Genomic DNA, 24,800 nt, shown 5'->3' with positions numbered 1-24,800 from the left:
ATTACTTTATAGCTTAATGCAACAACATTCTCTTTAATCTGTTACCTACAGATAGGCAGTGTGCTTAATTACATAATATATTCTCTCTCTTTGAGGAGAAAGTATAAGGCGGCAGCATTTAGTAATACCTATTTTTTATAATTTTATACATTTTCATAATAAGCACTTATTAATTTTATGATCAGAAAGTAAATTTTAAAAGCAAAAGTTGAAATAGAAAAAGTCAAAGTATCATATTTCAAAAAAGTAATTAGAAGATTCAGATAATAGAGAAAACCAGCCTGGAAGCTAACGCTACATTCCAGGACTACGCCTGACCACACATATCTTTACGTCTCTAGGGTCTTACTAGGCCTTAGTCATCTTATTTAAGAGGATTATGTTTGTGAAGATTATGGACATTTCATGAGCTTTTACTCTTATTTAATTAGTCAGTCTCTCTGCACAAAATAATAGGTATCATCTCTGATTCATATAGATTGTTCAGGGCCCTCAGATTTCTTAGAATTTGTCAAAAATTTCAAATGGATTTTAGCATCAAGATTCAAACATTAACCACTATTACCAACAATATGCACATCTAAACTTTAAATTACATTTTAAAATAATTTAGTCTACTTATCATCAACTTAGTCCTCAAATGAGTCTTAATGATGTTCCAAGATCGACCATTCTAATTGTGGCTCTCCTACTTTCTCTTGGAATGCTGCTTTTCCTCATTTGTAAAGTACCTGCTCTCTAATCTCACAGTATTGTTACTTGGAATCTATAAAATATTGTGTATCAGACCACTTTATATATTACATATCAGCATTTCCCAGAATGTTCTAGTATCTATGAATAGAAGAAAAAAATAAGTTTGAGAGGCACTGGGTTAAACAAAATTAATAGGTTTCTTTATCATTGAATGTGTACTATAAACTTTCACATGGATAATATCAGATGCAGCGTTTACCAAACATCTGATGAGGAAAGTTTTTTTAGAGCATAATGATGATAACAATTAATCATTGCTAGTGTGACTGAGATCATTTAATCCTTGAACCAGCCTATTAGGTAGGTTTTACCATTAGTTAGACAAACTCATCTACAAAAAATATGTGGTAGGGTCAAACCTAGGATTACCAGTATCCAAAACATGCATTTTTTAAGCATGTATTTAAAGCATTTATGTTTTAGAAAAAAATTTATAGAAATATAGCATGATAGAGAAAAGTTTATATTTCACAAGTTTACAGTTAAATGAATTTTCACAAATTGATCACACCTGTATATCCATGACCTAGACGAAGAAATAAGATATTTAGGAGCCCCCTCATGTCCCACTCCAGTTACAATCTAGCCAGCTCAAAGGTAACCACTTTGCTGACACCTAACATACAGATTAGTTTTGCCTCGTTGTCAAGCTAAATACATGAAATTCTTACAGTATATAAATTTTTGTGCCTGCCTTCTTCCACTTAACATTATATTTTTGAGAGTCATCCTTTTTGGTGCATGTAAAAAGCAGTTATTGTTGCATATGTTCCACTGTCTGAATATACTACAATTTATTTATTCATTCCACTATTGATGGACATTTAGGTTGTTGCAAGCCTGGGGCTATTGAGAATAATGCTGCTGTTAACATTCTTGTACATCTCATTTGGCAATCATGTAGATGCTTTTCTCTTGGGTATATACCTATGGAATGAAATTTCAGGATCATGGGTATGAAGATGACCAGTTTTCATACATATTGTCAACTTTTAAACTGGTTGAACCAATTCACATTTTAGTTATTGAAACTCTGCATGGTAACGGTGTTACCATTTTAATCATTTTAGTGAGTATGTTACAGCACCTTATTGTGTTTTAAGTTTCAATTACTTAACCAATAAAGTTGAATTCCTTTTCACATGTTTAGTGGCCATTTGGATAGCCTCTTTTGAGAAGGAGCCTGATCAAGTCTTTCCCCCAATTTTTCCCATGGGCTGCTTATCTGTTTCTTATTGATTTGTAAGAATTCCTCATATACTCTGGATCCAAGTCTTTGTAAGACCTGTTTATTACAAATATCTTCTCCAACTCTGTGACTTGCCTTTTCACATTCCTAATGGAACCTTTTGAAGATGGAAAGTTTTGAATTTTAATATATTTCAATGTAGCTTTTTTTCCATTCATATTTACCTCCACAATCCATATGGAATTTATATTTATGCTATGTGATAACTGTCAAGATTCATTTTTTCCATATACATATCTAATTACTCTAGCACTATCTATTAAAAGCCCTGCTTCCCCACTGCATTTTGGTGTCACTATTGGCCATAAACCAAGTGGCCATATCTGTGTGCATCTGTTTCCGAAAACTCATTCTGTTAAGTGGATCTATTTGTCTATGCTCGTATTAACAAAACACTATCCTAGTTAATGTAACTTTAAAACAACTTTTGAAAACTGGTAATGTAAGTTATTTAGCTTTGTACTTCTCTTTCAAGATTGTTTTAATTATTCTTATACATTTGCATTTCCATAGGGATTTCCTATTATGCATAACTTAACATTTAAAATATCAAGCAATAATACTGACATATATTTCATAAATCAATGCACTAAATAAAAATTGCTCAATCTGAAAAAATAAACTTGAACCTTTTAATAATTCACGTGGCTTTTATGTTTAAAAGGGATAAAACTAGATATCATAATGCCAAATCCCATTAAAAACTCAATCAAATTATGAGTGATTATAATTTGATTATATTCAAATTATGGCAATCAAATTATGCAATTTAAAAAACTGGCACAAAGAACTCACCACCAACCAGAACTCTACTTAGAAACCATGACTTCAGAGAAAGGAAAAAAAAGTATTCCTGGAAGCCATGAGAGCTTGATAGTGTAATCCTAAGGTATTTACAAAGTTAGTTGACTTTAACATTAACATTGAAATAAATAATTCTTCACGAATAATTTTAAAACAAATTTCTTAAACCACTTACATAAACCAAACAGAGTTGAAATCAGGCATAAGCCTTTAAAATGTAAATAGAATGGTTATTCAATTATATTACAAATATGAAAAACAATAAAAATTACTGTCTCATATCCCTTACTCCACTAAATGTACACTGGTCTTCAAAAATTAATGCTAAATTATAAAACTCCTTTATATTAGTCATAAGACACTCCTTTCGTCACTTTATTCTATACCACTGAAAGAGGTAAATAGCCTCATTACAGTGATTGTCAAAAACACGAATCTTACACGGCAATTTGTGTTTAGAAATATATACAGGTTAAAATATGAAGAAATTACCAAAGGAGGATATGCTGATTTTCAAGTTATGTCTTGAAATTTAAACACATCTATTATAAAGAAAAACATTTACTATTATCATTCTAATGGACAATTATTGTTGAAGGCAAAAATTCTGTACCAGTAACTATTTCATTTTATAAAGCAAAGTTAATCTTCTATTTTGTTCCAGTAATGTGAAAACATTATTATGTAAATCAATGCATTAAAACAAAACCTAAAGCACAATTTTCCTGTTTCAGTGTAAGTCGACATTATGCATACAAAAAAGCAGGCAGGAAAGTTTTACTAAAATATGCTAAAATGCAAAACAAGAAAAAAGCTTTATCCTTAGAGGCAACCTTCTCCTGGCCCTTTCCACAGTGTGATCTAGGCAAGTCTAAAGCCTTGTCTGTGCTGCTTAGCAATTATCTCACATAAACCTGAAATAGTATCCATATCTCTTTGGCTAATGAAACCAGCAAACAGTTAGCCATTGATGATTAAGTAGCTAGGAACTAAAGGTTTTTTTCCTTTTTTGCAGTTACTGATTATAGCTTTTAGCTGTTTAACCCACCCACTGTTAACTGTGCTGCTTAGGCAATATGCTATCTGGCTCCCACTGTGCTCCTATAGATAAGATCTCCCTGGAGCCTGGGTCACCACAGTAATGGGTGTGTGAGCTGTTTTCAGGAATTAGAACTCCTTGTCCACTTCAGGTAGACTGAGACCATCAACTCATCAACTGGGCCCGTGGAGATGTCCGATAGGCAACCTTTTCACATCAAGAGGCTAAAAACTCTACCCTCAGATCATGCTAACGCTGCCATTTTGCGAACATGCGTCCTGTGAAGAGGCATGGAGTCTGACTACGCTTGTGCAGATCATCAATTACCTCACCTCTCCTCACCTCCAATCACCAGTCTCCATATTTCAGACCACCTTGCGCCCCCTACACCATAAATATCCCTGAGTCTCTATTTTTGAGGAAGCGGTTTTGAGACTCATGCTCTCGCTTCCTCACATGATTCCCCTGTGATTAAACCCTCTCTCTGTTGCAATCTCATCATCTCTGTGTTTGGCTTTCTGGGATGTGGGCAAAAATGAACCTGGCACGCTAATACCAAGAGTACACTCACTTAACTGTCTTTGTATCAAGAAGCTCCAGTATTTCCAGGACTTTTATGATCTTTTCTTCAATCCTAATACTTTATTCAAACATAAGAAAAATTTATATTTTTACAAAATATAAGGGGGTGAAAAGTTTGAGACTAATTCATCTTTTTAAATATCATCATTTCTATAACTTTTGATTAAGATGTTGAAAAGCTAAGATAAATACATTGAAAGTTAGATGCAAGTATGAAGGAATGAAAAGTTTCTTCCTTTTTAAAAACACAGAATACTCTATTTTCTTAGTGTTCCTTTGGGCCATGAGAGTACCTTTTCCTAAAGGCCATGCCAATTTCTATGACAAAATAGTAAGACAAAAATGTAAAGGGGGATGAAAACTTTTCTAAATCAATCAATAAAATTTCTCTTTAATCTAATCTGAACCTTAAAATAAATGTTCCTGTGACATTAAGTTTGCTAACTGATTTATACTGAATTAACAGTGACATGTTGACCCTATTTTTCTTCTGACTGGTGAGGAAAAAAATTAAAAGAAGAATTATGATAATCTAATTTATAAAACAAAAATCTCCTAGTATGAGTCCTTATAATCATTTGCTAAAATATTTATTAAGGACCAGCTGAGGCAGATTGTAAAGATGACAAACAGCTTAAGAGAAATTTTCTAAGTTTAAAGATTTGACTAACATGGAATATTAAAAATATCATACTAAAAGAATGCATAAACAAATGGACTTAATTACATGCGTATAATTATATAAAGGGAGGGAGGAAGAACTTCCAATGTAATTAAGAAGGGCTGCATCTCAGAGGGAAAGCAGATCAGCTGAGATTGAAGGGTGGGTATAATTTGACAGAAATAGAGGACATTCCAGGAACGGAAAATAAAGCACATATTTAGGGGACAAGGAATAGTACAAATAGGCTAACACTGAGTTTCACTGAAAAGTAGTAGAGGTATTGGGTTGAAAAGGAAAATTCCAATAGGCAGGAAACGGAGAGCCACTTAGGATTTCCAAATTAACTGGTAACTCAGATCCACACAGATGAATGTTAGAACTATAATGAAGGTATGCTTTACGGCTATTCACCTAGTGGTCTAAAATATTTATCTCTGAAGTCTAGTGCCTAGCATGTATTCAGAAAGCAACAGACAGCATCGACTGTTGTTGCTGTTAGTTATTGGCACAAACTTGTCTGGAACTTACTCCAGTAAACTACTGGTGAGGGCATTAGAGTCTCCTGATTTAGCAAAGTAGTGGTTGAAATGGTAAGACAATAGAGATTACAGTAAGAAATGTAGCAGGATATGACACTTCAAAATATGCCACTTTGGGGTAAGGATTATTTTGAACTGAAGGCAACTAAGAAGAAACAGATACAAAAAAAGCTCTCTGCCCTCCCCCATCTGCCTAAAAGCAGGACACACATTTACAAGGGTGTGCTTCTTCCTTTCTCTACCAGGAAGGACAAAGGTTAATCCGTGAAGACATCTTCAGACCCTAATCAATGGAGAAGGCACCTGCTGACTTAACCCTACACAATAACCCTTAATATTGCTTCCCTGGCTTTTCCTGGTCAGCTACAAATAACTGGCCTCCCCCAGTACCTTTCTTTCTGTCTTTAGCTGAAGATGGGATTTAAGTCTGAGCTCTAAGCCACCTCAGAGAGTTATTTATTTTTCTGAGTATCTCCCCTGTGCACAGTCATGCACCACATAATGACATTTTGGTCAATGACAGACCACATATATGACAGTGGTCCCATAAGATTAGTACCATATAGCCTAGCTGTGTAGTAGACTGTGCCATCTAGGTTTGTGTAAGTGCGCTCTATGATGTTCACACAATAAAATCGTGCAGCAACACCTTTCTCAGAACACATCCCTGTCTTTACGTAGCTCATGACTGTACATGTGGCATATATGTTAACAAACTTCTGGGTTTTTTTCTCTTTTTATTCTGTCCTTTGTTATAGGGGTCTCAGCCAAAAACTCAGGAGAGTGAAAATTATTTTTTCTTCCTCTCTGGAAGTGAAAAGATTTCATAAGAATGTTCATTAATTTTTCATACACTTTAACGAATCATAAACAATAAAAAAGCCACGCTTAATATGTTTTTTCTACTTAAAGAATATTCTTCTTAGAAGAATATTAAAAGACAATAATGAAAAAATTATGAGATTTCCTAAATTTACACTTTTAAGTATCATCAGCACAAAAGCGATCAAACTTTGTGTCAGGCCCTTCTCTATGTAATGGGGATATATCAGTGACAAAAAGAGATAAAAAGCCATGCTGTCAGGTGCTTATATCCTATAGGGGTCATGGCAAAAAAAGATGAACAAAAATAACAACACAAAATAAGTAAATTGTATATCATGTTTTAAGATGATTAAGTGCTATGGAGAAACAGTCTGAGTATCAGGGAAGAGGACGAGAGGAAAGGACCACACTTTTAAAACAGAGTGGTCAGAAAGACTTGAAGGTAAGGGAACAATTTATTGCTCAATAATTACTTCCAATTATTTTTCTTTAAAATAATTATTTTGAATATTAAAGACACTCAAATTATTCCTCTCTCTTGGTGAAAGATTTCAAAAATACATACACATAGCAAAAACTGTCTGAATTCCTATGGCAGCTGATTATCCAGAGTCTAACTTTTACTCCATATCCTTGCCATCTATAGGAGAAATCTGAAAATGTTCATAAAGTCATGTTAATAAAAATATGAGACCAAATTGATTATTATGTAGCATCAATGACCGTTACTCTGAAAACCTGCAACTAGTCCTTAAAACCTGACTGGGCACTCAGGGAACAAGCTATGAATAAAGTGAACTATATTGCTATATTACAGCTCCACAAAGAAATTCAAATAAAGTCACAAACAATGTAGGAAGAAGAAATAAATAGCTTGTTCGCTTTTGTTAATATTAAAGATATATGAAGCACTGTAAGCAATGAAGAATAAATCTTAAAAACTTACATTAAACATTTAGATTTACAGAGAATTTATAACACTACTTTGCCATATGATAATCTTATTCTATTCAGAACTACAACTCTAGAAATTAAGAATTTATTATTATTCTTGATGTGATCATGGTATTGTGGTTATGATTCTTAAGGAAGACCTTATCTTTTAGAGATATCTACTAAAATATTTATCTATGAAATGAAATCACATTGGACACTTATTTCAAGAGAATCCAACAGCAGGTAAAGAGAACTGGGTGGGAAAATAGATGAAACAAGATTGGTTACGAGCTGGTAATTGATTAAGTTTGGTGATGGGTACATGACAGGTGTCATTACATTATTCTCTCAAAAATCTGTATATTTTCCAAAAGAAAGTTAAAGGAAAAAGCACATTTTTAAACAGTTGTTAACCTTCACCAACTTAACACCAAGCATCAAAGTCAGTATTTTGCCATACTGATCTACTACAATACTTCCCACCTACTAAAAGGAAAGGGAAGGCAACAAAATAAGTTATGTAAATTCATAGCAGTTACTAATGGGAACTTTTGCTACTGACTTAACTACACATCAATTTCAGTTTTAATTTTGTGGCAAATAGTCCTAGCATTCCAGTACATGACTGCCAGCATTCTTAATGATGTTTTAATTAATCTCTTCTGAACTAAATTAAATTTACCATCGATGGGACACTGGCTACAATCTGTTCCTATTTCTTCTTGTGGCATTACATATTACTGCCACAGCAGTACACAAAGTTGAAAGAACACTTTATGCATGTGTATTTGATATAGGTATACTGACTGATTTTCTTAATCAACACTAAAGCAGTCCTCACCCTAAAAAAAAATAATATGTGTATATATGTGTTTGTGTGTATGTATATGGCACAGGTAGTAAACGAGCAGAGAGAACATATATTTAATATTTACAGATAGAAGCCTTTCTTATTAAATACTATACATAATTTTTAACTCCCATATAAACAGGATTAAAGTTCAGAACATTGATGCTTAGAACGTGCACTTACCACTTGACCATTGTGCGGGTTCTTATGAGCATATGGAGGTCCACGGATATGATTCCACATCTGGCCAGAAGTCATAGCAAAGACTATACACTGAAAAACAGGGCACAATGTTATAACATGTAAACCAAAGAATACCAGAATACTGCATTTTAAAAAAATAGTCATGAAACTACCTTTTAAAAATCACACTGGCTCACTCATTAAAATAATATTCACTTGTTAACTGTGGGACCTTGGGTAAGTTATTTTTCTTTCTGCTTCTCAGATCTGCTATCCATAAAATGGGGATGCCAACTATGCTGAAGAGATACAGTAATGATTAAACTAGATGACATTCGGAAAGCATCTGGCATGATGACAGACAATCTGATATGTCCTAACCAGGGCCAGTCAAAAGTATAGATGAAACACGATGTTTTAGACATACCCAGGAATAACCCATAGAGATTATATGCCTGCTAGGTCTACCTGAAAAGGCTGTATTTGGAGAACTAATCTTGGAGGTCCCAAGACATTATAGGGAGGGCGGGAGAGAGAGTATGAACCAGTAATCACAATCACTATAACCTATGTGTAAGCATTTTTGGTTTAAATCATAAAATATGTTTAAATTTACAAACTTGAATATCTTTAGACTGAAATGTGCTCTTCACGTTAAAACAGTTCCCAGTACTTCCTACTGTCCCATAACTTGCCCAAGTCACTCTTGACTAGAGCTGCCTGGCTCTGGTAGGTATTTGTATCAACAAAGATTCAAGGTCAGAATGAACAATGCATGATTGGGGGTCTAAACAGTCTAGATTTGCACAATTTTTAAAGGGAAAAGTAGGATGGGGAAAATTACAGAGGATCTTTAAACTCAAGAGAATAAATATGGATTCTGTTCTATAACTTTGGGGGAGCCAAGGTGTTTCAAAAGAAAATGACAATAACAGGATTATAGAAGTTAATCTGAATTCTTTTCCCACTTTCCTGAGAGTAACTCTGAAACTAACTCAAACTTCTTAAAAGCCAGATTTGACTTGTACAGACTTAGCTAAGGTTGAGATATTTTCTGAAAGTCAGATTTGTACCAAATATTTGCACTTTAAACTGAGTAGATATACTAGAATATTACGCCCAGAGTGAGCATAAAGAATTATGTACCGTCTAAAAGAAATCATTTAAAAATGTACACTTGTTATGTGAGAAAAATAAATTGCATATCTAACTCACAGAAGTATCATGTCAGCGATTTAGAAAGTATATTAAAGTTGATTATGCTGTACATATAATATAAACAGTGTTTCAGGTAGAGTATATTTTAAAATCCGAGAAAAGAGAGATCAAGCGAATAAATACATTTATAGTATAAACAAGTGACCTCTTTGTTTTTAGTAGACACCCAATAATACTAGGGTTCTACTTCTCGGAACCTAACCCTTCAAGTCACTAAATCAGCACTGACACTATTGTGTATATTTATTTCTGGTTTTACTTTTACTTGTCTGCCCATTCTTTCTCTGCCTTTTACTGCTTCAATTGGTATTCCTATCTCCAACTACGGTGGAAAAAATACATGATCAAGTTTTATGTTAGAAAGATGACATTAGCTACAGTATGGTTAATAGACTGGAGAAAAGTAAAACTTGCATAGAATTCAGTTTGGAGGCTGATGCGCAAATACACATGAGACAGTAGAGTGGCTCATTCCATGGTAGTGATAGGAACTGAGAGAAGTACACATATAGGAGGCGGAGCCAACAGACAGTGGTGGTTGATTGATGTGAGAGAAAATAGTCAAAATTACTCTCTGGGTTTCTGGGTTCTGATTTGAGCAACAGGGTATAGTTTGTGGTGCCACCCAACGAGGTACAGAGTGGGGCCAGAAGTACGTGAGGGCGGAAGGGAAGCAGGTCAAAGATTTGGAGGTCAGTTTTACATGGGGTGACCCTAAAGTGCTTTCAAAACATCCATTTCAAAACATCTTTTGATGGTGAGACTTCTTTGAGACATTTGCATATGTGATCTAATGACAGAGTTCTAGGAAAAAACCACCAATCTGCAAAGGGTCCACACATAGTTGATTACTGAAGTCATGGGAATGGATGAAAATGCTCAAGAAGAGTAGATAGGGTAAGAGGAAAAGAAGGCCTAGAGGCCTAGGAAAGAACCCTGAGGAATACATGTATGCCGATTCATAACCAGGAGCCTGCAAAGGAACCTGTACACACAAGTCAGAGAGGAAGAAAACGAAGAAAGTAGACACATTGTAATAGAAGCCAAGGATAGAATTTTGAGAAAGAAGGATGTGGTCATCAAAAATTGTCAAATGCTGGAAAAATCAAATCAAACAACCTGAAGAGTCTCACTTTATTTCTGGCTATTCATTTGAGATACTAAGATACTTAACAGACTAAAATATTTATAAAACAATGTATCCATCCAAGAATCTTCAACACTTTTCAGTTCTACCACTGGTATGTTTAAAGTCCTTTGCCCAGTGGTATATCATAGTAGTTAAGAACAGAGGCTCTTAAATTAGAACACTGCAGGTTCAGGCTTGTCTTCAGCACCTGCGCTACCTCGGAGAAGTTCATCATTCTGGGCCTCGGTTTCTTATCTATAATATTAGGATAATTATTGGCAGCAGTCTTTTTAAGCTATGAAGGTTTTAAGTCAGTCAGCCCATGTAGCACATTTAAAACTGTGCAGGATATACAATGTAAACTTAGTAAATATTATTTATTATTATTCCAAAGCCCTCCACAATTTGGTCCTACACTCCAAAATAGCACAATGGGGGCCAGCCCAGTGGCATAGAGGTTATGTTCGGGCGCTCCGCTTCGGCACCCTGGGGTTTGCCAATTCAGATCCCAGTTGTGGACCTACACACTGCTTATCAAGCCATGCTGTGGCAGGCATCCCACATATAAAATAGAGAAAGATGGGTACAGATGTTAGCTCAGGGCCAATCTTCCTCAGTAAAAACAGCAGGATTGGCAGTGGATGTTAAATCAGGGCTAACCTTCCAAAAAAAAAAAAAAAAATAGCACCATGTCCCACCATTCCTTAACTGACACTGTATGTTCCATTCGGGTCACTCTTTTTGCTGCTGCTCACATCCCTGAGGCAATGCCTATATCTACATCTTGTTAACACTACTCCTACTCAGTCAACCTCTCTATACTACCCAAGGGTTAACTCATGGCCCATGTATGGTTCTCTATGAAGCTCTTCCAGTTTATTGTATTTGTTCAACAATTATTAATAAGCATACCAAGTATTTTACTGGACACTTGGGGTATAACAATGAATAAGACAAAGATAGTCCCTGCCCTCAGGTAGAAATCCTAAATAAGTGACACGCACCCCTAACCATGAAAAGTAAGTGGGTATTTCTCATTCACTCATTCACCACTTATTTACTGAGAGCCTACTATATGCTCATGAACTGTTTTAGAAGCTGACAATAAAGCAATGAACAAAAATTCAAGGGGGGAACTGTCCTCGTGGAGCTTACATTCTATAGGGAAGAAATAGACAGTAAAAAATAAAAAATTAAATTATATGATAGACAAGGATAAATGCTTTGAAGAAAACTAAAGCAGGGAAGGTGGGAAGGAAGTCATGGGAGAGGAGGTTGCAATATTCATCAGAATGCTCAGCAGGGGCCTCTCCAAGAAAGTGGTATTTGAGCAGAGATCTAAAAGAGAGCAAGCCACGTAAACATCTGGGGAAAGAGTGTTCCAAGCAAAGGGAATAGGCAGTGAAACAGACTCTACTGAAGAATGAGTGGCATATTCCAGAAGGAGTAAAGAAGTCAATAGACTGAAGGACAGTTAACGAGGAGATGAGAAATTGATCAGATAGGTGAAGTAATGCAGGGTGGATCCCAGGGCCACGTGGGTTGACATTTTGAAAGTTAACTGTAGGGAGGGTAAAGGTGAAAGCCAGGATGCAGTTAAAAGGCTACTGCACTAAGAGGATGAAGAAATAATGAGGAGGTTAAACAAAGGTAGCAGGGATAGTGGGAAATAGGCATAATCTGGACATATTTTGAAGAAAGTGCCAACAGGATTTTCTGAAGAATTAGATGTGGGGCATGAGAGAAAAAAGGTGGTAAAGGAAGCCTACAAGGTTTCTGACGTGAACAATCAGACCAATAAATTTGCTATTAACTAAGAAGTCAAAGACTATAGGTCTGGGGACTGAGACCAAGAGTTTGTTTTGTAACTGTCCATTCTGAGACACCTCACAGACTTCCAGGTAAGATGCAGTATGAGCAAGTTGGGGAAGATTTGGCCCCAAGATAAAATTTGGGAGTCCATAATGGTTAGATAGTATTTAAAGCTTTAAAATTGGATGAAATCACTAAGGAAGTAAATGTAAATACAGAAGAGAAAACGGCCAAGAACTGACCCTCTGGCCACTCTGAAACAAGAGTGGTAGATAAAAAGTAACAAGCAAAGATCATTAAGAAGGAGCAGTCAGAGAAGTAAGGAAAATCACAAGTGTGGCCGGTTGAAAGACAAGTGAAGAAAGTGATTCAGGATGAAGAGATAAGTTGTGTCAATACTGATGAGAGATCAATAACATGAAGATCCAGAATTAAAAACTGAATTCAGTTCCCTAGGAAGTATTTGTGTCCCTAAAAAGAGCATTTTCAATGGAAGAGTGGGTCAAAAGCCTTACGAGAAAAGAACGGAACATACAGAAAACTGTTTCAAGGAGTTTTGCTATAAAGAGGATCAGGTAAATAGAATGACATCTGGAAAGAAAAATGGTGTTACATCCCTTTAAGATGAATATGGGGATGTCTGCATTGCTAATGAGAATGATTCAGTAATACAAGAAAAAATTATGATGACACTGAAAGAGGGGAGAACCGTTAGAGCACTGTCATTGAAGAAGGTTTCGTACACAAGCAGGGGTGTGAGTCTTAGATACGAGCAGAAACAGTTCAAATCATACAGCAGTACTCAGACCCCAAGGGGCCTATGCATAGAATGTAATAGGATAAAAACAAATCTTCATTTTCACTATCTTATAAGTAAAATATATAATTTCCTTCAACTATGAATGTAGGTGATAGATCACAATAGTTTTAGCAGTACCTGCAGTTTTTATCGATGAGGGAAATACAAATATTTTCTACTATAAGTTAGTCAATATCTCAAAATATCATTTATGATAGCTACTCCAAAATCATGGTAGTTATTAGAACCACACTAGGTCTTGTGATTTAATGCATTAATAAGGAAACACATATTACTATATTACAAATTTTGCTAACACATAAGAGAAAATGCTCAAATTCTCTAAAAAACATATGATGTTAAATAGCAATAGCTGTAATACATATGATTTGTTATGTAAGTTTTAAAAAATTTATCTTAATACATGACGTATTCAAGATTCCAAGAATTGGCTCAATAAAACAAAAGTAGGCTTAAACATAGTATAGTCTGCTGAGCCATCTGAAGTAGTGACAGATGTCTTCATTTACAGTCTTTATAATTACTCACATAGCTGTGGCATTTTTCACAAGACACAAGAAAACACTGAATAAACATACACTTCTAAAATGCAAAATAGCCCAGGTCTGTAAAATCTTTTTCTCTAAATAAGTATAATTGATATTTCCTGTTTTGATTTTAACAACTAAAATGTCTACCACTTCATTGCTTTCATTAATCTGAAATTTTTAATTTTTGCAATTAATTTAACTACAATTTTATTTTTGTAGTTAACTAAATTATTCATACAACAAAATATATGATTCATATAAGCATACACCTCAATGCATTTTTACAATGTGAACACACCTTGTAAACCAGCACTGAGATCAAGAAACGGCATACTATTAGAACAACAGGGGTCCCGTGGGCCTCTTCCTAGTCAATACCTTCGTACCTCTCCAAACGGGTAAAGACATTTTCTTGAAATGTATGTATATTCAGTTTTAGTGGATGCAACCAAACACATTTTCCCAGGAGGTTAGACCAAACTTGCACTCCAACTAGCAGCGTATGGGAGTTCTGGTTGATGCACATCCTCCCCAACAATTGGACTACCTGTGTGTGCGCGTGTTCGTCTCAGCTATTCTGGTAGACTTGTGGTAGGTCATACTGTAGTTTTATTTTGCATTTTCCTGGTGATTAACGAAGCTGAATACCTTTTCATATGTTTAGTGAAATTTGGACACGATGGTAAAGAGCCCAGCAATCTTTGCTCTCTTTTAAAATTCAGTTATCTGCCTTTTGCTTGCTGTTTTGTAAAAGTTCTTTGTATTTCTGGATACAAGTCCTCTGTTACATTATCTGTATGGCAGATAATCTTTACTGAACCTGTGGCTTGTGTTCCTTTTCATTTTCTTAATGGTATCTTCTGGCAAACAGAAGTTCTTCTTTTTTTTTAATTGCAGTAACATTGGATTATAACATTATATGGCTTTCAGATGTACATCGCAATATATTTTGAATTCTGTGTAGATTACATCATGCTCACCACTCAAAAACTAATTATAGTCCATCACTACACATGTGTGCCTAATCACCCTTTTTGACTACCCCCCTCCCCCCTTTCCCTATGGTGACCACCAATCCAATCTCTGTTGCCATGTGTTTGTTTGTCGTTGTTTTTATCTTCTACTTATGAGTGAGATCATATGGTATTTGACTTTCTCCCTCTGACATATTTCACTTAGCATAATACCCTCAAGGTCCATTCATGTTGTCACAAATGGCCAGATTTCATCATTTCTTATAGCTGAGTAGTATTCCATGATGTATATACACCACATCTTCTTTATCCATTCATTCCTTGATGGGCACCTAGGTTGCTTCCAAGTCTTGGCTATTGTGTATAATGCTGCAGTGAACACAGGGGTGTGTGTATATTTATGCATCTGTGTTTTCAAGTTCTTTGGATAAATACCCAGCAGTGGAATAGCTGGATCATATGGTAGATCTATTCTTAATTTTCTGAGGATACTCCATACTGCTTTCCATAGTGGCTGCACCAGTTTGCACTTCCACCAGCAATGTTCTTAATGTAGTTCACTTTAGCAATTATTTCCTCTATGATGTTTACCAATTACATTCTGTTTCAAGAAATACTTGCCCATCCAGAAATCATGAAAATATATGCCTATGTTTTCTTTTAAGTGTTAATGTTTACATTTCATGTTTAAATCCACAATTCATCTTGGATCCATATATGGTGGGAGGTAAGAGATGAAATTCCTTTTTTTCCATATGGATATCCAGTTGACCCAGCACCATTTATTGGAAATACCATACATACCCAACTGCACTGCAAGGTCACTTTTGTCATAAATCCAGAAATACTGTACAAGCATGAGTCTATTTCTGGACTGTCAATTCTGTTCCATACAGCTTTTTGTACAATAAATAGCGCAAAGCCTAAATACCCATAATAAATCTTGATATCTGTAAGTGTAAATTCTCTAGTATTGTTCCCTTTCTTCCGTATCGTCTTGATTATTCTGTTCTTCACTCTTCTCATTTTCATAAAAATTCTAGAAACTCTTTGTGAATTGCCATTGAAAAATCTGAGACTTTGTCCAAGTTCAAAATGGACATCATTACAATGTTGAGTCTTCCAATCCATGAACGCGTTATATCTGCCATTTGTTTGTCTTCTTAAAAATTCTTTGAATGTCTGGTAGTTTTCAGAGTAGACGTTTTGCATATCTTTTGTTAGACTCACTCACGAGTATTTTTGATTCTATGCTAATATATGATTTTTTAAATTTCATTTTCTTTTTGTGTGTTGATGGTACGCAGAATACAATTGATTTTTGTATGTTGACTGTACACTTGTTCATCAACCTTGCTGAATTTACTTACTAAGTCTAACTTTTTTTAATGTAAACAACCAAATCATCTGCCAGTAACGTCAGTTTTATTTTTTCCTCATGTGAGTGTTTCTGTTTCTTTTTCTGTTTTGTTTGCTTTAATGCACTGCCCAGGGTCCCCAGTACAATATTCAAGAGAAAACATTTTGTATTATTTCTCATCTCAGGTTTTTCAATAAGTCATAAAATATGATGTTTACAGCAGGCTTCTTTATCAAATTAAGGAAGCTCCCCTCTATTTAGTTTTCTTTTACTCACTAATGGGCACTGAATCTATTAAGTGCTCATATGCATATATTAAAACGAGCATGAGATTTTTTTTCTCTTTACCTGTTAGTGTAGAGAACGATACTGCTAAATTTTCACATACTAAACCACCTTTGCATTATGGAAATTAACTCCACTTGTTAATGTTGTATTATTTTTATTTATCACTGTCTGCAACTTCCAATATTGTTTAGAATAATTGCATCTATATTTATGAAAGAGATTGGCCTATCATTTTTCTATTTTTAAACATCTCTGTCAGATTTTAGAATCAAAGTTGTTCTTGCTTCAAAAAAAGCTAGGAGGCATTTCCTCTTTCTATTCACTGAAAGAGTTTATATAAGATTAGTATTAATTCTTAAATGTTTGGAAGAATTAATCACTTTCTTTGTGTTTTAACAATAGATTCAATTACTTTAACAGAAATCGGAGTATGCTATCTCTTTCTTCTTATGCTAGTGCATGGGTTTAAGGTTGCCCAATTTCTTTGATATTGTCAAGTTTATTAGTAAGATGTGACCACCTTAGTTCAATGGAGGAATGTACTTACTGAGTCATGGACGGGTTAGGGCCCTGATAAGGCTCAATCGACCTCTCGCTGACCTCACACAGTGAAGGTTTTCCAATAAGAGTCTGGTGGGTCCCAAACTGTAACTTTTAGTTCACAAGCTTGTCAATTACTCTACTCTGCTTTTCAGACTTTCTGCTTAGGGCTTTTAGCCATTCCCCCTCCGCAAACTTCTGAAGTATCCTTGAGACGCACGGAGTTTCAACCAAAAGCTCTGCTTACTTTTCTCTATCTCCACAGAAGCCCTTTGCTGAGAATTGCGCTGGATTTTCAGCTCTTCCCAAAATCAACCATTACCCCCAGGGTAAAAGTGGCTGAAGAAGCCAACTGACCTCTTCTAGGTGCTTTCTTTACCAGAGTCTAAGCCCCTTTAGTTCTCATGACCTCAGCAGCTCTCCACTGCTCAAACAGATGACTCATATACTTGAGTTAACTGTTTAAATTATTCTAGGGGCCAGCCCTGTGGCGCAGCGGTTAAGTGTGCACGTTCTGCTTCCGCAGCCCTGGGTTTGCCGGTTCAGATCCCAGGTGCAGACATGGCACTGCCTGGCAAGCCAAGCTGTGGTAGGCATCCCACATATAAAGTAGAGGAAGATGGTTAGCTCGGTCTGGGCCAGTCTTCCTCAGCAAAAAGAGGAGGATTGGAGGCAGATGTTAGCTCAGGGCTAATCTTCCGCAAAAAAAAAAAAGTTATCCTAAACAGAAGCACTTGTCTGCATCTAGCTACCCACCTCATCTGAGAGCAAAAGTCAAATGTCAGTATTTACCTGGCATATAAATTTCCTAACATTTTTATTCCTTTGTTTTTATAATCCTACAATACTCACTTTTGTTAGAGAAGTATATTTTCATGATATTCAACAACCCATGAAAATATGAATAAAGTTACTCAAGAAGGCAGGTGTGACCAACTTACTAAATTGGAAGCCATCTAATTTGACACTGAACAATGGAGGAATAGCCAACAGACCCATGTTCTGGTTGGGTCTTCATTTAACTAGTCAGAATCTCTCTAAGTCTCACTATTCCTATTCTATAATTCTTTAACGCCAAAATAGCCAAGAAACTACGGTAGCATAAACTGAAGTGGAAGGATCCCAAGCTGAAATGGAAGAAGAAATACTGAATGCAAATACAACTTAGCACGATGAAGCACAATCAACAATACACTCAGGTGTCTGAAGTTTCATATAATAAGAGAAACTACTCTTTTTGAGCACTGGCTTCAGGCCAAAAATTAAACACAAGGGTAATACTTTGCAACAAGAAAAAAAACTACTCAGATATTTGCTGCAGTTAATAATCAAAGAACACCTTTAAAGGTAGTCCCTTTGGAAAAGTATTTTGGTTTCTACATTTGCATTTTCCTTGAGAGTCATAAACATAGTACCATCATAGAAAACCAAGATTTTGGACATATGTCACAGCATTTGCATTCTATTGATGTACATATCTGACTTAGATTCCTCACTATACAAGTAACGTCCCTGAGGGCGATACAAATCCCTACCTCATTGTAAGGGAGAATACTTGCTTCCAGTATTTACATAACAGGCAGGGATTCAATAAACACTGAACTGAATGCAACCACACGGTATCTTTCTCTCATCTAAGGTTTCCATAGCCCTGTATTGAACTAAGAACTCCACTGGCCCGAAGGTGTCCTCCTCTAAGTATCTCCCTTGCTTCTTTTTCAAAATGAGCTCCTCAGACTCTACAGTCGTCCAGAGGAACAATGTGTTGGTGCAACACTCCAACTACAGCAAGAGAGCTTTTAACTGTTCTACACAACGAGGTTTCACAGAAGACCTAGTTTGGGGAAACATGGTTTCACATTTTATTAAAAAAAAAGAAAAGAAACAAATCATTACATGCTTTCAACTCTGTTGGATTTAAATTTATTTCATATATTTATACTATGCAGTTGATATAGCTCTTTAAATCAAAAATTTCAGTTTTCTTCTGTAAAGCACAAAATTTAAGTAAGATCAAGAGTTAATTTTAAGATATCTTAAATACTGGAGTTCTAAATAAGCTGTTAGTGAAAGTGAAAAATTAAATACTGGCTGTACAGAAAAAGATTAAATATTCTAAGCAGATTTTACACAATCCTTTGTGTATTCCATGTCTTTAAAATACAATGTTACTGTATTATGAATAATTTAATGACTTATTTATTTACTTAAAAAAAAGGTCGTGTAAATGACCAGAGTAACAGCAGACAGCCACATCAGGGAATTCATATACTATTCATTTTTTTTCTGCTTTTTCTCCCCAAATCCCCCCAGTACATAGTTGCATAGTTGTATATTCTAGTTGTGGGTCCTTCTAGTTGTGGCATGTGGGATACTGCCTCAACACGGCCTAATGAGTGGTGCCATGTCCATGCCCAGGATCCAAACAAGCGAAACCCTGGGCCGCCAAGCGGAGGGCACAAACTTAACCACTCAGCCACAGGGCCAGCCCCTACACTATTCATTTTTACCATTCACAAGTGAATTATTTTAGCAAATTTATAATACCATATTATACTTAAACACTATCATTATTTCATATCACTCAATCTGTATACTGCCTTTGTAAGAAAAAACATGGAAAGTATCTTTATGGTCCTTTCTGCTATTAAGAAAAGACTCAAGAATAAATATTTAATTCCATGGAAAGGAATTATACATTAAGGATAACTGTTTCAACAAATACTGTTTATAACCACTATTGAGGTGAATTAAGAAGCTAAGCAGTGGCAAGGAGTATAGAAGCTAGCCAGTCACTCCATGTACTGGGTCTTCACAATAAGGCTTAGTTAATTGTGACTTTATAATAAGCAAAAGACCCAAGCAACCACATTCAAATGCAAAAAAAAAAAAGTGGCAGGTCCATGCATGTAGGAGCAGTTTTAAAATGTTTTTTGAGGGCCAGCCCTGTGGTATAGTGATTAAGTCCTGCACGCTCCACTTTGGTGGCCTAGGTTCACAGGTTCACATCTCGGGCGCAGACCTACACGACTTGTCAGCCATGCTGTTGCAGCAACCCACATACAAAATAGAGGAAGACTGCCACAGATGTTAGCTTAGGGCTAATCTTCCTCAAGCCAAAAAAGAGAGGAGTATTGGCAACAGATGTTAGTTCAGTGCGAATCTTCCTCACCAAAAACTAACTAAATAAATAAAATGTCCTTTGAGTTATTGAGGCCATTGCCTGTCCTCATTATAGAAAATTAAGAGGTAAATTTATTAAGAAAAGTATATCCTAAAAATATATTAATTAATTTTATTACATTGTTGCCATAACTCAACACAAACAAAAATATACATTAGGCTATATATAGAAATTACCTATCTGCAAATAGACACACCTATATTCAAATGGCCAAACGACTCAATTTCCTGATGGAAAAAACTGTTTGGAGTTATCTAAGAACAACAGCTGCTTCACTGGAAAAAATAGTATCAGCAATTATCTGATTCTCACTTGTAAAGAGACAAAATAATCAACCACAGAGATAGTATCTGTATGATACTAAAGGTTACACAATTTTATTCAAATAAATTAGGAAGAAAAAGGAGTTCATTCCACTCCATTTAAAGTCAGAATTACCTCATGGTTTTGAATGGTCACAAGAAATACATTTCTACTGATACACCACAATGTGTAGACAAAGAACCTTTCATGGATGTGAAAATTGTCTAATACCCATTAATCTCAAGCTTTTAAGTTTTCCACAAAACTTACATAATTAAACTGATATAATTTCTTTGAGACAGAGCAAACATTAAGGTCTGTGAATCACCCCACAATGCGGATCATCAGTGTTAAAAGGCAGAAAGCAGCTTCTAGCCTACTGAGATTTACTGTGATAATAAGTTTGGGTTATTAGATTTTTTAAAACATGTTTATCTTTCAAGTTTTTAATCTCAGATTCTTAGGACGTTTTTGTGTTTGAAACGAATGTAACTACTGATCACACTAATATTTCTGATTTGAAATGACAGCCATCTATGAAGAGCTTTAGGTGGCCATAAAGATCTGCATTATGGGCTACAAAAAATAACATTTTTACTCATTTTGATATTGCAAGTTAACAATTCTTTCCGGAAACCATAAACTATATATCTATCCTACACTCCTAAAGTTATGTACCAGCGTAGTTCAACATTTTACTCAACCATTCTACTTTAAACTCACCATAAAGCAGTAATATGTATGCTTATTGTCCATCATCCTCTATCTTTAGGGGGTGGGGGAAGGGAAAGTGGAGTGGAACTAGAACCAATGCATATTCAGCTCCATACACAAACAACAAGCATTTTGTCCCCTGGGAAGCATAAGACCGAGAGGAACTTATGACTATTACTTTACCTATTTTTTTTTAACTCAGAACCAGGAAGGTCTAATATCTACATATGTTTTAATATTTGCCTATCTTACTTCTTCTGTGTCAGGAAATTGCAAGCTTTCTGTCTCTATCCTACACCCTAAAGCACTATGAATAGCTTCCTCTCCCAGCATACACTTCATTCTCATCCTACCTGTGAGTCTTACATAATAACATGAATACAAGGATGAAAAAGAAAAAAATACCAGGCATAGAATACAGTCTACCCCGAACTAAGGACTCATATCACTAAGCAATCACCTGGGAGGTACTTTTGCATAGGTTCAATGGTAAAAAGACACAACTGCTAATCGTACACAGACTTGTTCTTTACTAAGAAGTGAGCATGCAGAGATTTTTTTTTCTCATTAATTATTCTTTTGCCTACATTTTTTTGTGTTATTGAAGTAATGTATAATTATTATTTTTTGTAATGTATAATTAATTACTATTAATTACTATAATATTTGTATAATTAACTATTTTTATTTAATTTTCCTTTTACTGTGCAATCTAAGGCCTTCATTAGAGTTTCTACAAATCAGATGACAATATTTTGCCAACAATTACTAAAAAATATATTCTCATTTCCAAAGGAAAATGGTATCTTGGTTGTCTTAAATAGACAAATATTTGAGAATCTGAATAAATGGGTCAGCATTTTGGATCGCCTCACCTTTGTAGGGATATCTCAAGAATAGGATAAGAAAGACTGAAAATGAACAAACTCAGTTTTTCACTTAAAAATAGCCTTTATTATAAACAAAGAATCAAATTTGGTGATGGTGATAATGGTGGCTATCAGGTGGAAAATAGTAAAGAATATTCAAATTATATACAGTCATACACTGTATAACGACATTTCGGTCACCAGATCATATACACAATGGTGGTCCCATGACACTAGTACCACATAGCTTAGATGTGTAGTAGGTTTGTGTAAGTACACTCTACTATTTTCACACAACATAAATGGCCTAACCATGCATCTCTCAGAGCATTTCTCTGTCATTAAGCGATGCATGACTGTACTGACCCTATTGTTTAAATGATTTAAATAGTTTCCAAAATCCACCAACAGATAAGAAAAAGACATTACAAGTTTGTATATCTCTGTATTAATGAGAAAAGCATAGAGAGATGCAGAAAAGTGTTTCAAGAGGAGTTTTTTTAGTTCAACATTTTATCATCAGAGTAGAGTTTTAAAACATATTGTTTGAAAATATGTCTGTTCTCTGCAGCCTGTTATTGACATCTAAAAGGCTGCTATTGGGAAGCAGGCATACCTGCCAAGATTTTCTTCTCAAGTATGTGTTTGTGAATGTTAGAATATCTTCTGCTATGCCAAGTTAATTAGCTTTGAAAGATTCAAAATAGAAAAAAAGATCTGCATGATGGCAGACGGTGCAAGAAAATTGATCCACTGGAGTATTTAACATTTATGCAGCATATAAATGTTCTTAGGCATTTATTTGCAATTATAATGGTTCATTGCATCCACTGGGTTAAACATCCAACATATGAGAGATGTGCCCAGATTTAGAGAAGCCCAGCAGTGTGAAAAGAATATGGAACTTGAAGTCAGATGCATGTGGGATCTACTCTCAGTTAATCATTTTCTAGCTATGTGAGCTTCCGCAAATTGAGTTCACTGAATCTTAGTTTCCTTGTTTGTAAAATGAGGATGATGCAAATTCCTTTTCAGATTTCTTGTAAGGAATGAGTATATAAATCATACCCCAAAGAAGGAAGAGACACAGTAAATGGTAATACCGATTATTTCTAGCTTACGACAATAATTCTGGGGCTCTTCTTCTTCTTCTTCTTCGAGAGAGAATAATGAAGGTGGATGTCATTTAAGCTTAATTCGGAGAGATTACATCAGTTTTCTGGTAGACTGAAACAGTGACAGGATTTGGTATGATATTAATGTTTAAATACTGACGGAGTTTTAACTTTCCAACAACACTTGAAAGAAGGCCTATATTTTTACCAAGAAACCTTTACTTTATGGAATGAAACTTTATGGTAACTTTATGGAATGAATCAACTTGAAAACTAGCCTGAGCAAAACCAAAACACTTTCAAACTTAACAGTCAAGATGCTTGAGATCACAATAGTATCCAACTACATTAGAGCATAACTAATCCATCTATTTTAACTCAACTATCAAAAGTGAGAAAATACTACTATGAAACTTTCCTTAAAATGTTTTATCTTCCTTACTTTTCAAAATCCAAATTTTAAATTTATATTTCCTCTATCTACCAGAAAGCCACGGAGGTTCTGTTTGAATTTCTAGACTCTAGCTATTTCTGCAGAAGATGGATGCTATAAGGCGACTTGCCTGGGCTGCTTCTTAGTCTGTCCTATCACATCTAACTCAGTCATAAACAGCAGTGATTCTCTGTTGAAAATAAAAATGGAAAGATGAAGAGCTATTGAAAGAAAGCCAAAGGAACAAACTGACAATTAGCTGTAAATATATACATATATATTATACATATAGTTTGAATTTTCATATTCTATTTTAAATATTTTATATACCTTTTTTAGATTTATTTTTAAGTATCGTACATTTTTTCTTCCTATTGTGAAAGAGATTTTATTTTCAATTATATATCTAAATTGTTTACTGTATAAAAATTCTAATGATTTTTGGACATTGACCTTGAATTCAGAAAAAGCGTTCAACTCCAGTATTAATTTTATTACTGGTTCTCCATGAATTGTGATGAATTTTCTGTGTGGACAATCATACCATGGGTAAATCATATTATAAGTAAACAATGACCCGTCTCTTCTTTTACACTTTTTTACTCTTTGTATTTCTTTTTCTGTTCTTAATGCTTTGACTAAGACCATTAGTAAAACGATGAATAGCAGGTGACTGTAAGCGTCATTTTAAATTATCACTACTAAGTAAGATATTTGCTAAATATTTTAAGATACCCTTTACCTAATTAAGAAAGTTTACTTGTATTTAGTTTGTTAACTTTTTAAAATCATGAATGACGAATTTTAACTAATTTCTACGGCATCTAATGACACCGTCACATAGTATTTCTCCTTTAAACCATTAATGTGTTGGTTTTCAATTAATTTATACTTCCCCTAATGCTGACCCAACCATTTCTACAATCTGACTTTTGCTGTTCTATACACAGCTGAATTTGGTTGGTAGTACTTTTTTAAAAAAACAATGTGATTCTATGTTCATAAGCAAGATTTGCCATATGCCATGTCACCTCCTCCTATTTTCTGGCCATCTCTTCTTACATTATCATATTTGGCCTTATGG

The 24,800-nt window shown here is 35.0% G+C and overlaps 1 protein-coding gene across 3 annotated transcripts in view; it reads right to left on the bottom strand.

Annotated features, from left to right (window-relative positions):
• The window catches only part of TUSC3 (tumor suppressor candidate 3), a 213,981-nt gene that overhangs the window by 74,420 nt on the left and 114,761 nt on the right, over positions 1–24,800 (bottom strand). For all 3 annotated transcript variants that reach the window (XM_046648817.1, XM_046648818.1, XM_046648819.1), the window contains exon 6: positions 8,428–8,517. In XM_046648817.1, coding sequence (XP_046504773.1) covers positions 8,428–8,517 — 90 coding nt within the window. The remainder of the gene's footprint in view (positions 1–8,427; positions 8,518–24,800) is intronic.

Source organism: Equus quagga, chromosome 22 (genome assembly GCF_021613505.1).
Source record: "Equus quagga isolate Etosha38 chromosome 22, UCLA_HA_Equagga_1.0, whole genome shotgun sequence".
NCBI classification, from domain to species: domain Eukaryota; kingdom Metazoa; phylum Chordata; class Mammalia; order Perissodactyla; family Equidae; genus Equus; species Equus quagga.
The sequence above is the reverse complement of the archived record's forward strand: the minus strand, read 5'-3'. Positions and strand labels throughout refer to the sequence as shown.